The 14055-nt window shown below is 36.9% G+C and overlaps 1 protein-coding gene across 1 annotated transcript in view; it reads right to left on the bottom strand.

Moving 5' to 3' along the window:
- Positions 1 to 1350: 1350 nt before the first annotated feature.
- cep120 (centrosomal protein 120) overlaps positions 1351 to 14055 on the bottom strand; it is a 31671-nt gene continuing 18966 nt past the window's right edge. Inside the window, exons 12-20 of the mRNA XM_079385022.1 lie at positions 12935 to 13028; positions 12711 to 12854; positions 11794 to 11883; positions 10954 to 11046; positions 10716 to 10877; positions 8287 to 8409; positions 8105 to 8203; positions 2469 to 2614; positions 1351 to 1820 (exon numbers count right to left, since the gene is read on the bottom strand). Of these exons, the coding sequence (XP_079241148.1) occupies positions 1640 to 1820; positions 2469 to 2614; positions 8105 to 8203; positions 8287 to 8409; positions 10716 to 10877; positions 10954 to 11046; positions 11794 to 11883; positions 12711 to 12854; positions 12935 to 13028 (1132 nt within the window). The 3' untranslated portion in view covers positions 1351 to 1639. The remainder of the gene's footprint in view (positions 1821 to 2468; positions 2615 to 8104; positions 8204 to 8286; positions 8410 to 10715; positions 10878 to 10953; positions 11047 to 11793; positions 11884 to 12710; positions 12855 to 12934; positions 13029 to 14055) is intronic.

Raw genomic sequence — 14055 nt, 5'->3', positions numbered from 1 at the left:
CAGCAGAGTGTTATTCTTCCATTGAAAAAAGGCCCAAGTTAAGAGGAACACTTACAATAATATTAGTTCATAAAACGCTGTAATAAGCTTATTATGTGGAGGAATTGCTTCAGAGAACAGAGATGAACCGAGATGCTCATTTGTTCTGAGGCTCTGAACTGATGAACACAAACACATGAATCTTTAGAGCAGCCCGACTGCTTGCTTCTACAGTTACACTCAAAAACATCAATCATGCTCCGGTCCCAGGGCATTTTCTTTATCTCCCTGGTAAATTAAAAAAAAAAAAATATATATATATATAAATAATATAATTATATGTTATAATACAATTTTATATAATATATATATGTTAATATGATTCATAACTTTATAATTCTTTAAAATGTATATATGTATACACCGCCGCTCAAAGGTTTGAGATCAGTAAGATTTTTAATGTTTTTAAAGAAGTTTCTTCTGCTCATCAAGGCTGTATCTACTTGATCAAAAAGTTTCATTTTTATTATTGCAAATTAAAAGTTTTCTATGTGAATATCTATTAAACTGTAATGTATTTCTGTGATCTGCAGCTGTATTTTCAGCATCATTACTCCAGTCTTCAGTGTCACATGATCTTCAGAAATCATAATAATATACTGATTTATTATCAATGTTGAAACACTTCATATTGTTTTTTGGAACATGTGATACTTTTTTCTTTGATTCTTTGATGAATACAAAGTTAAAAAGAACAGCATTTGTTCAAAATAGAAATCTTTTCCAACAATATGAGTCTTTACAATGACATTTATTCATTTAACACATCCCTCCTGAATAAAAGTATTCATTTCTTTAACAAAAAATAAAAAATAAATAAAAAGTACTGACCCCAAACTTTTGAATAGCATTGTATATTGTAACACAAAATTTATTTTTTTTAATAAATGCTGTTATTTTTAACTTTTTATTAATCAAAAAATGCAGCAGCACAACTGTTTCCAGCATTGATAATAAATCAGTATATTATTATGATTTCTGAAGATCATGTGACACTGAAGACTGCAGTAATGATGCTGAAAATACAGCTGCAGATCACAGAAATACATTACAGTTTAAATTTATTAAAATAGAAAACCATTATTTTAAATTGCAACAATATTTCACAAAATAGCTGTTTTTTTCTGTATTTTTGATAAAATAGATACAGCCTTGATGAGCAGAAGAAACTTCTTTAAAAACATTAATAATCTTACAGATCCCAAACTTTTGAGCGGTAGTGCCAAATAAGAACCAAAACCTGTTCCGGACTGATTAAAATACTTTTTTCCTTTTTTCAAAAAACTCTGAGCTGCAACAAATACTCAAGGCAGAGTTTGAAAAGAGATAAAACAATATTTATTTAAACCCACAGATACAAACCTAGTACAAACACACACACACACACACACACACACACACACACACACCTCATGGACACAAACAATAAATAAAGTCACATATAAAAGGCTTATGAAGCTCTGAAGTGTTAATAATCCTGCAATGATTTGTTGAGAAGCAGTGCCACCTGCTGAAATCCCTCACATCTAACTGTGTGCAAACCCTGATGGAAGTGAATCACGTGAGGCGTCAGACTCGTCTGATGAATCTGACACTGATGTCAGGTGCTCCTGTGGCTCATGGCCTGCTGGATCTGTCGGTCGAGCTCAGAGATGATCCGGTCACTGTGTGTGTAGACGCCGGTGCGCAGCAGTGTGTCTCTCTCCTCCAGCAGACGCGTCACGTGTTCATCTGCGCTCTCGTTTACAGACTCGCTCTGCCTCTCCTCCTGCTGCTTCAGTCTGATCAGTCAATACATCAATCAATCAATCAGGCTTTATTAGCACGGCTGATGTCAGAGCAGCCCATAAAATATCACAATATAACCAGATCCAATGAGACACAGAACTACTGAAACATTTGATGATTTTGATGTTTCTGCTATAGGATTAAATAAATAATAATAATAATTGCAACAAATGTAGCTATTGCTCATTGTGAATGTTAAAGCATTGACTAAGGTTAACTAATGAGGTCTTATTGTAAAGTGTTACCTGTTGTCTTTATAATTCATTTGCATTTAATCTGTGGGAAATGTTTTGCTTTATACATTTGTTTCTGTATTGCTTTATTGCATTTAAACGTTCAGCTCTTTTTGATACAAGAAAAAAGTTATTAAAGCTGTTATACTGTATTATGACAACCCTTTTTTGCAATAACATTTCAATATCGTGATAATACCGTATACGGTGATAAAAGAATTAGCAATTAATCACAACATGAATATCTCAAATTGTGTTTCGGCGATCTCTCAGGCTGACGATAGGACAATATGACAAGTGAGCATATCACCCAACACTATACTGCAATCTGGTTTTTATTTTGGAAAATCATGCAGCCCTAGCAACTGATATAAATGACTGAAAGCAACACAAGCTTGGGTCACACACCTGTTGAGCTCGTTACGGATGTCCTGGAGCTCATGTTTCTCGTTCTTGACAGCCTCCTTCTCTTCAGCGGCCAGGTAGCGTAACCTCATGTGCTCCAGCTCCTGCTGCTGCTTCTTCAGGCGTGTCATAGCGTTCTCCTGCTCGCGCTAAACACACACACACACACACACGTTTCGGTGAATTGTGGGGACTTTCCATAGACTTCTATTGTTTTTACACTGACCAAACAATATTTTCTATCCCCTAACCCAGCGGTTCTCAATTCCAGTTCCCCGCTCTGCATATTTTGCATGTCTCTCTTAGTTAACACACCTGATTCAGATAATCAGCTCGTTAGAAGAGAGCTACGCATGAACTGTGCTCCGATCGACATGAGAAGTTTATTTCACTTCGGAACATTCATTGATGGATTTGCGCTGCGTAACGTCTTCACACACAGACGAGTGTGACATCATATACCTCTGTAAATATATACAAGTTAAATTCACGTCTCGTGCTTCACTTCAATGCACTTTGAACGTTCACTTCCAACTGGAATCATGGCGGAATATCCTGTGATGACCACTTCGCAGGGCACTTACGTTTGAATAGAAAAAACATCTGAAGCGATAAGAGAAACATACTAAATGTGCAGAGCGGGGCGGGGGGGGCACAAGGACTGGAATTGAGAACCGCTGCCCTAACCCAACCCAACCCTTACAGAAAACCTGTTTGCCTTGCTACACTTTCAGATAAACATCATTTACTGTTATTATTTTCACACACACACATGCTCACGCTCTCACTCACACACACACACACACACACACACACTCTCACTCACACACACACACACACACACACACACACACACACACACACTCTCTCTCTCACACACACTCTCTCACACACACACACACTCTCACACACACACACTCTCACACACACGCGCTGGCCGTCAGCCATCAACAATTCCTGCAGCACATATAGAGAATAACTCATACAATAACTGCATATTTTTACAGTACGTCTCCCGTTTTAAAGTGAAAGGTGAAATCTGAGCACATCAATATAGAGCGTCTGTGAAAACTCAAACGAGCTTGATGTTATTGATGATGTGTTTGTGGTAATCTCATTTCATCTGCAGTTTTCCTGAAGCATTACAACATACTAAAACATTCACCGCAGCCAAAAGCGCAAGAAAAACAAACACTTAGATGTGGCCTCGACTTACAGCCAAACATCAGCTGAAGGAAAACACACACACACAAGGGCTGGGCGATAAATCGATTTTATCGATTAACTCGAATGTTCGAATGAAAATCGTTTTTTCTAAAAAAAAAAAAAAAAAAAAAAGACGTGTACTACAGAACTCCAATAAATACGAGATAGGAGATAAATATCAATACTTTCTCTCGCAGTTATATTATTAGGTAATCATACTGTATATAAAATTGCGGGCATCATGGAGCCGCTATTATGCATGGCATTGAAACTGCTTTTGAATGCAAGATGGCTTTTTAGTTTCACTTTCGAGATTGGCGATCGCTCGTACTCTGTTTATACTATGGAGCGGCAGTAGTCTACTTACCACACATTACAAGATTAGATGTTCGTCATGGTGCTCAGGATCTGCAAATCATTCGTCATCGTTCTCAGTCATCTCTCCTTACTCTATGTGGTAGGCTAAGTGAAATTTGATGTTCTGTAATGCAGTGTTTCCCATACATTGATTTATTTGTGGCGGCCTGCCACAATATCAAAACTGACCGCCACAAATACATGTTTTTTTTTTTTTCAAAAAGCTTTGACTTCGTTGAATAAGCAAGCGCTGCACGGTGCGGGTGTCTTTATATCACTGCATTCCTGAAGGAAACAGACTGTCTTCAGAAAATTTGGATGTCATTTTCATGTCATCTTGTATAATGTCTGATAAAGCAGCGTTTGTGAGCAGAGGCTAACCGGGGAAACCTCTATTTCTCCTGCTCTACAAGCGCCTCCTGCTGGCCACAAATAAAGTCTGTGGGAAACACTGGTAATGTAACAGGCAACCGTTAGCAATCGTTATTTGTTTTCTATGCCTTTCTGAATACCGATTCACAATTCAGCCCAAAGGGCGTCACATCATTTTATGTCTTATGTTAGGCCTACGTTACATTTTATGTTACGTTATTTTGTGTTACATTTTCACTGTCTTTTTGGCGTGTTGTTTCTGAATGCACTTTAACCCCAAGGGGAAATCCAGATCAAATCCCAGAAGGGAACATCAAAACAAAATAAAGTTAGGGCAGCAGCTATCAGTGAGCACTGAGCGTAAATAGCAATTAGATTCTATTTATACTAATAAGTGCAAATAGCTATTTTATACTATTTACACCAAGTGCAAATAGCGATGGATTCTATTAACACTGTTAAAATAGCAAGATTTTCTGCGCTAGACTACTTATTGCAAATAGTGGCAATTATCTGCACCTCAGTATTGTAGTACATTATAAAACCGTACGCAATGATGTATTGAGTATATGCACATTCTTCTGACCTGGACCTTCTAACTATTCCTAGAACACGTCTTAAGACAACAGGTGATCATGCTTTTGTGCTGTGGCTCCAGGGCTCTGGAACGCTCTCCTGTAGACTCTTTTAAAAGACCCCTAAAGATGCACCTCTTTGGACAAGATTTTATTCGGTCTCTAATTTGTTTTATTTTTATGTTTTTATTTTATTTATGATTGAATGTATGTTTGATTTGTTTTATTGATAGTGTTGTAAATCACTTTGTGACTCCTTGTCTGTGAAAGGTGCTATATAAATAAATGCCTTTCCGATGCAATATGAGATTTGAAAAGGGACAAAGTTTGGTAAAAGGCGGGCTTGAACTCGGGTCGATCGCATCAAAAAGCATGCCTTATACTGATGCTATATGTGCGTCTTTTTGTTGACTAACTCAATCGCACGTTGGTGGGCGGAGTTAGTGTAAATAGGCTTTGCCAACAAGGCGGACACACTCCGTAAAGTTAGAACTTGTTTTGAACAATTTCTTTGTCATCTGCAGATTGATTTTAAGTAGGGGAAAAAAAACGATTTAAATCGTAAATCAGATTATTTTTCTTTAGGCCATATCACCCAACCCTAACACACACACACACAATTATCCTGAAGATCTGAGGAGTTTCCTTCACTACCTGTGGTTAACTGATTGTTCCCAGAGTTCTGTTCAGTGTGTAGTGAGCGTCAGCTCTAATAACGGCTGAAGACACGCGTTTGCTTGTGACCAGTGAATGACCCGGATGCCAGACACTACTCAAGAGCAGTTTTCTGCAGAGATTCGCCGACACCTGGACCGCTTCACTGAGGAAATTTACCCAGAAACCCCAAACAGAGCTGACAGATCCATCACATCTTTAATGAAGATCTGTCTAAACGTGCTCTCTGTCACCTGCATGTACACCAGTGCTCTAAAGTTTGCAATCAGTAAGATTTTTACTGTTTTTAAGGAAGTTTCTTTTGCGCACAGGGGCTGCATTTATTTGATCGAAATACAGTAAAAATAGTGAAATATTACAATTTCAAATAACTCTTCTATGTGAATATGTGTTAAACTGTAATGTATTTCTATGATCGAAACTGTATTTTCAGCATCATTACTCCAGTCTTCAGTCTCACATGATCTTCAGAAATCATAATAATATACTGATTTATTATAAATGTTGGAAAAATATCATAATATTTTGCTTTATAATGTTTTTATAATATTCATATTTTTTTGGAACCTGTGATACTTTTTTTCAGGATACTTTAATGAAAAAAAGGTAAACAGAACAGAATTTATTTAAAATACAAATCTTTTGTAACAAAATACTCTACTATTCAAAAGTTTGGGGTCAGTCATTTGTTTTTGTTTTTTTAAAGAAATGAATACTTATATTCACATGTGCTAAAAGTGATAGTGAAGAAAAGACTTCTATTTCAAATAAATGCTGTTCTTTTGAACTTTGTTGACATTATAAATGTCTTCATTTCTATAACCCCCCAAATAAAAAAAATAAATTATATTGACTCCAAGCTTTTAAATGATATAGTGTATAATGTTACAAAAGCAACTGTGTTCAACATTGATAATCAGAAATGTTTGTTGATCAGTATATTATTATGATTTCTGAAGATCATGTCACACTGAAGACTGGAGTAATGATGCTGAAAATACAGCTGCAGATCACAGAAATAAATTACAGTTTAACACATATTCACACAGAAAACAGCTGTTTTAAATTATAATAATATTTCACAATTTTTACTGCATTTTTGATCAAATGCATGCAGTCTTTGTGAGAAGAAGAGACTTCTTTCAAAAACATTAAAAATCTCACGGATGCCAATCTTCTGAACAGCAGTATATTTAGTGTTTCTCATGAGAATACAAGATTATTTAGGTGAAAACCGATCCACTTAAATTCATCCATCGATCTTTCAACAAGCCAACTTGATATTCAGATGTTTAATGTTGAACATAATACAGCCCTGATTTATAGCTCAATATCATATTAAGTTATGGAGGCCTTGGAGCTCCATACATCATCAGCTGTTTTCTTTATATATCTGGCACTTGAAAGTAAAGAGAAAGGCGAGTCTGTGGCCGCTCCAGCTGGTTTGTGTCTGTAACAGTTATTAGCAGGCTGATAAGCTCCATGCGGCGCCTCTGTTTACACGGCCTTCGTCCCGTACAGAGTTCACTGGAGAAGCGGCCCAATGTTTCAGCGCAGCTCGTGACAGCTCACCGTTTCTCAACATTCACTCGCATGGCTTTTTCCATGAGAACTCACATCCACGTCTGCTTTAATGCAGTAAACGGGTCCATTAGTCTTGAGCTGGTTCTGACCGGCACGAACGCATGCGAGAGCCTGCAGCCTGATTGGATCCAGAACACAAACTCCAGACTATTTTTAGCGCCATTAAGATATTTTACATTGCAACGTTATTTTCATGACACTGAAGCACATTCTCATGACTGTAATGCACAAGAATCTCATCCTCGTTCATGTTGCAAAAGATACATTTAAATACTAAATTTACTCAATTTTAATATATTTTAGAATGAGAATTACAAACAAATTCAAAATAAAACAATATATATCTAATACAATATATATTTTAAAGTATTTTAGTATAAATAAGAATTACAAACAAATTCCAAAATAAAACATCCAGATGCATTACAGTCATGAGAATCTGAAAAAAAAAAGATTTTAAAATAAAAATTTATTTAGAATAAAAATGTTTTTTGCTTTGTATAAATATTTTATATTTTTTATAAATATTATATATTAGTTACATATTTTAATTTTAAGTATTTTAGTAGAAATATTAAATACTTAAAACAATAACAAAATTCAAACTTTTTTAATCGTCCTTAAAACGGGTTTAATTTTCTTTATGCAAAACATATTTTATGGTGTATGATTTGGTGACACATTTTTATGAGATTGATCCAATTCATTTAATTTTTCACAATTATGCACTAAATCTGATCAGGTTTGAGAGGTTGAAACTACACCATCTGAAAGCTTTCACTCATCATTCACAGCTGTGACGAGAGTAAAGCACGCTCTAGTAATGTTCATGAACACAGTAAACACAATCATGTGATCTGGATAGCTAACCTGTTTAAATCTGGCCAGCTCCTTCAGCGCTCGTCCCCACTGCTGCTTGTAATGTAGTTTAGATTTAGTTGCTGACTCCAGTTTACGCTCCAGTTCCACCTGATAATAAAAACACAAACGATTGTCACAAAGCCTCCATATAATATGGCACGAATCTGTATACGGTGGTTTAGGTCTCTGACCTTCTCGAGGGTCAGCAGGTTGATCTCTGACTGCAGACGGACCTCGGGCCGGACGTTCTGCTGATCCCGGTACTGCTGGAACTCCTTCTCCAGCTGCTTGTATTTGTTCTCAGCGTCTTCTATCTTTCAGTCAACATGATGATGGAACAAGAGACAAATGGGAAATGATCACAGAATGAAAACCCAGTAAATCCTGACAAACAAAACGGTCTGAAAAATCTGTTTGATTTGAAATGGAACAATTTATTAAACCTTTAAACAAAATTTGAAAAAAAATAAAAAAAATTGCATGTGATTTTTGTTTTGTATCACATTTGATCCATCAGGCTTTTATGGCACATATAGTTATGACACAAAAAATCTTACTGTTTAAAAACTTTTGACTGGTCTTTTTTTTTTTAAGAAGTCCCTTACCAAGCCTGCATTTATTTGATCCAAAATACAGCAAAAACAGTAAAATTATGAAATATTTTTACTATTTAAACTGTTTTCTAATGGAATACATTTTCAATTTAATTTTAAACTAATGTATTTCTGTGATCTGCAGCTGTATTCTCAGCATCATTACTCCAGTCTTCAGTGCCACATGATCTTCAGAAATCATTCTAATATACTGATGTAGTGTATGCAATAGAATACAGTATCTTTACAGGGTTAATTCATCAGAATCTAATCAGATGACTGAGATAAGCAGACGAGTCAGTGAATGCTGTCTAAGAAGCGGAGAAGTGCAGACAGCTGTGGTTTACAGTGCTGTTCGTAACATCTCCAGTGTGTGTTTAACACGTGTGTGTGTGTGTGTGTGTGTGTGTGTGAGATCCATCAGCTCGAGACGCTACCGCTGAAACACTTCAAGGGTGTTAGACAGCGTCCGCTCCAACTAAAACCTTACAAGCGCTCTCCATTCGCCGCTTCTGTCTGACAGAAAGCAGACGCCAGAGAAACCTGACACACAATGTTTGGTGTTCACAAACGAGGAGAGAGCGTCCAGAAAAGAAGAAGTAGAAGACAGCCGGGGAGGATTGTGCCTGGATAAACCGGTTAGAGAGTGCCGACGCGGGACGAATGTATGTTTACACGTTACTGACACGATATATGCTCCAGAAAGCTCTCATCACGGCCTCTTCTCTTTTCGCATGTCAGAAACCTACTTTGCTTGATTTGTTAACGCTGCGCAGGGCCAGATGTTTTCTGGGAAAAAATGAGTCGGCAGGCTGAAGTATTTCAGTAGGTGGGCTGTCTGAAGAAAGCCCTCCAGACGAGGAGATGCTCTATTTCACAGAGGAGCTGCAGACGAACAGACACGGCAGACGAATTCAACAGAAAACAGATGCAGGATCTCAGAAAACTGCTCTTTGTTTGGTGATTAAGTGCGTCAGCGATTATGAGAATTTATGGGAATATTCGAGATGTCTGAATGCATAAAGATGCCAACAATAAATGTTCACACTCATCTTGTGAAATATATACATATATGTGTCCCTGCAGCACAAAAGCAGTCATGAGTAACACAGGTATATCTGTAGCAATAGCCAACAATACATTGTATGGGTCAAAATTATACATTTCTCTTTTATGCCAAAAATCATTAGGATATTAAGATCATGTTCCATGAAGATATTTAGTAAACTTCCTACCGTAAATATATCAAAACTTAATTTTTGATTAGTAATATGCATTGCTAAGAACTTCATTTGAACAACTTTAAAGGAGATTTTCTCAATATTTAGATTTTTTTGCTCCCTCAGATTCCAGATTTTCTAATAGTTGTATCTCAGCCAAATATTGTCCTATCATAAGACTGTATATAGGGCCATTCTACAGAATTGGTGCAAAGTCAGAGTTGGAAACATCTTGAAAAAAAGTATTTTTCCACAAATTTTATACCTGTATGCAAATTATATAATATCCAAGGTACACATATTACATTTACATTTATGCATTTAGCAGACGCCTTTACCCAAAGCGACTTACATTGCATTCAACTTAGTTTTTTTTCCTTTTCCTGGGAATCAAACCCAGTTTCCCAGCGTTACTACTTCCCTTTCTACTCTGTCACTCTCAAAAGGTGTAAACAAAGTAAGAAATTAATTGTACTAGTACAATAAAGCTCTTGAATCTTGAAGTGATAGGATGTGCGTGACAATCGTATTCAATTAATCGAGCAGAGTTTAAGACCATATTGTGTCATGTTGGCCAGAAACACAAACATTACTCAGCGCTCATTTACTCCACCAGAACCTCATGATCTCACTGGATTACTGCTAAACCTCTTTACTCCTCTCTTAAGAACGAGTGGATTAGTGAGTATTGACATCAGCCGGGGGTGACCTCATGACCCCGTGACCCCAGGGTCACCAGACCCCTCCCAGCTCATGCCTTTAAAGGGCCAGAGATGACGGTAACAGCTCGGCGTCTGCTGGGTTTACCTGCTGTCGCTGCTGAGCCAGTAGATCCTCGAGCTGCCTGACCTTTGACCTCTCCAGCTCCACCTGGTGAGCGCAGTCCTCGCGCTGACGCCTGCTTCCGTCCTGCAGCTCCCGCATGCTGAACTCGTGCTCGGCGCGCATCTCTCGCTGCAGCCTCTGCGTCTAAACCAGACGAGCGTGTCAGAAACACAATCAGACGACACGCTCTGTGAAGATCCTTCGGAGGATTCGGTCTCACCTCCGTCTCAGCGTGAGCGAGAGCTTTCTCTCTCTTCTCCAGGTCAGACAGAGTCTTCTGCAGCTGCTCCTCCAGGAGATTATACTCCATCTCCTGAAAAAACAATGACAAACATAACAATCAGACAGGTAGAAGCATACGAGTACTTAGGGGTAAGGATAGATAACACGCTGTCATGGAAAGATCATATGTGACCCTGGACCACAAACCCAGTCATAATGATCAAATTTTTTTTTTAATCTGAAAGCTGGTGTATGGTTTGTTAGGATAGGACAATATTTGGCTGAGATACAACTATTAGAAAATCTGGAATCTGAGGGAGCAAAAAAATCTAAATATTGAGAAAATCTCCTTTAAAGTTGTTCAAATTAAGTTCTTAGCAATGCATATTACTAATCAAAAATGAAGTTTTGATATATTTACTGTAGGAAATTTACTAAATATCTTCATGGAACATGATCTTAATATCCTAATGATTTTTGTCATAAAAGAGAAATGTATAATTTGGATCCATACAATGTATTGTTGGCTATTGCTACAAATATACCTGTGTTACTCATGACTGCTTTTGTGCTGCAGGGTCACATTTGGTAATTCTCTTTAATGTATTTGCCCCGATTTGATCCATGGGAAATTTATCTAACGTAATATTTATATTATTTTGTCGTCACTATTTTGTTTTAAGGAGTTAAAATTGGCTCTTATCAACCTTGATTGACATATTCTATCACAATATTTTGACAGTTAAAGTTTTGGGTGTTTTTTTGTTGTTGGAGTGGGTGGGTTTTTCGTCCATCCGACCTGGCAACCCTGTTTCTGAAGCAGTGCTGTGCGTCTGACCTTCTTCTTGATGAGCGCCTCCCGCTGGTGATCTCTCTTCCTCCACTCCTCCGCCAGCGCCTGCATGTGACTCCACTCCTTCTGCTTCAGCTGAGCACAAAACAAACACAACACTTTAGAAACATTTCAAAACAACCAACTTCTAGCACACATCTGTTGCATCTTATTGGTAACTTCCCAGAAGTTCACCACCTCTGTTATGATTGGTTAAAATCTCTGCATGTAAAATGAGTAAATTTGTATATGAAACGACTTGCTGAATACTGAATAAAGGCAGGTAATCTTGCACTAGATTACCTAGATTTATGTAAATTTTATAATAATTTATAATTTACATAAATTAATAAAATAAAAATAAAAATCTGCAAATTGACTGTTTCAAAAAACTGTATAAATTTCCAGAGCTGCATGAGATTAAAATAATGCAATAAACATTAATTTAACAACATAAAACCTTAATGTACGGAGAGTCTAAAAGTCCATTTAAGGCTTTTTACTATAAATGTGTCCCTGGAGCACAAAAGCAGTCAGATGATGCATCTGAAATCTTAATTTCAAAAAATTGACCCTTATGACTGGTTTTGTGCTCCAGGGTCACAAATTACATCGCTTACAGTTTTCCACCATATTGATTAAAGAAGCTTGCAGTTAATTAACTAACAGGTTAGTTTACCGTAGTGTTTTTACTGTATGATTTTACAGTGTATGAGCTCATTGTTCTGATGTCAACACTGCAATGCTTTGTAAATTATTTATTTGAGCTGTTTTATCTTATGCTGTATTTGAGCGAGGAGAAGCTTTGCATTGTGAACATTAGAGTTCCTTCATAGCACCACGACAATGAAAAACTAAATTCTGTTTTCCATGATACATGTGATCTGAGATGTGAGCGCTGTGACTGAAGAACTGAGCCGCACCTGATTATCGAACAGATCCTCCTGCATCTCCTTCCACATCTCCAGCTCCAGCGCTGCCTTGTACTCCAGGGTCTCTCGAGGTCGAGTGACTGTCTCCGCCTCCCCGGGGCCCTGAGGAGGAGGAGCCAGAGCCGCCGCCGGCCCCTGATCAACAAACATTACCCATAATTCTGCTGTCCAAGCCACATTAACATTCAGATACAGAGCAAGAGTCGGAGCCTCACCTGTGACGAATCAGAGACAAGGATGTCTTGAGCTTTCACAAACCCCAGATCTTCAAGAACGCTCACATAACAGAGCTCAGCCAACTTCTCCGACCTACAGACACACAATTCAGTTCAACCATCAAACTAACAGCTATAGAAGCTTATTACTGCCACGGGATAAAAGCATAATAATGGTAATTATAATTGTAATCTTTTTATCTCACAATTATGACTTTTTTTTTCTCAGAATTGGAAAAAAGAAAAGAAAAATAGTGTGAGAAAATTGTGAGAGAGAAAGTTGAAATTACTTTTTCTATTTTTTTTTTTATTCCATGGCAGAAAGAAGGTTCCATTAAAAACAATTGTTGTCATGTATCATAAAAATGTGCTTGATGTGACATAAATAGATGAAAAAAAGATCCTTAACCCAGAAATCATCATTCTGCAACCATTTACTCACTCATGTTTTTAAAACTTTTATTTTTTTCTATGAACACAAAAACAGATATTTTGAGAAATGTCTAAGTGTTTTGTGCATACAATGAAAGTAAATGAGGTTTAATGTTGTTTAGTTCCATCTACAAAATATCTTCTTTTATGCAAAAAAAAAAAGAGGACGGAATGTTTATGTTTCACTTTTTACAGACATTTCAGCATTGTGTTTGTGTTCATACTGAAACTACTGATCATTTATTTCTCCATTGTATGCATGTGGCCTTATGGCTTGATATTCATGACTGATTTTACCCGAAGTTTCCTCACCTTGGAATCTCTTCTCTAAAAACATTGTTTGGTTAATAACATCCTTGTTCTTTGAAAATCAAATATACATAAATACAAGTATTTGAAAGTGAAACCTAAGTTTTGTGTATTTCACAATGAGTTTCATTCTTATACAAAAGCACTGAAAATAATGAAAAATAACAATGCAATAAACCTTTTTGCCATAATAGAAAAATATGACTAACAAAAAGCCCTAGCCCTTTCATTTTCTTTTGCTTTTCTTCTATTAATTTATTTGTATTTGATCTATTCTCTATTCTATTTCTTTTTGCATCTGATCCTAATGTTCTAATGCAAACACTATATCTGTCCCTGCAGCACAGAAGCAGTCATGAGTAACACAGGTATATCTGTAG

This window comes from Barbus barbus (assembly GCF_936440315.1).
Source record: "Barbus barbus genome assembly, chromosome: 29".
Classification (NCBI taxonomy): domain Eukaryota; kingdom Metazoa; phylum Chordata; class Actinopteri; order Cypriniformes; family Cyprinidae; genus Barbus; species Barbus barbus.
The sequence above is the reverse complement of the archived record's forward strand: the minus strand, read 5'-3'. Positions and strand labels throughout refer to the sequence as shown.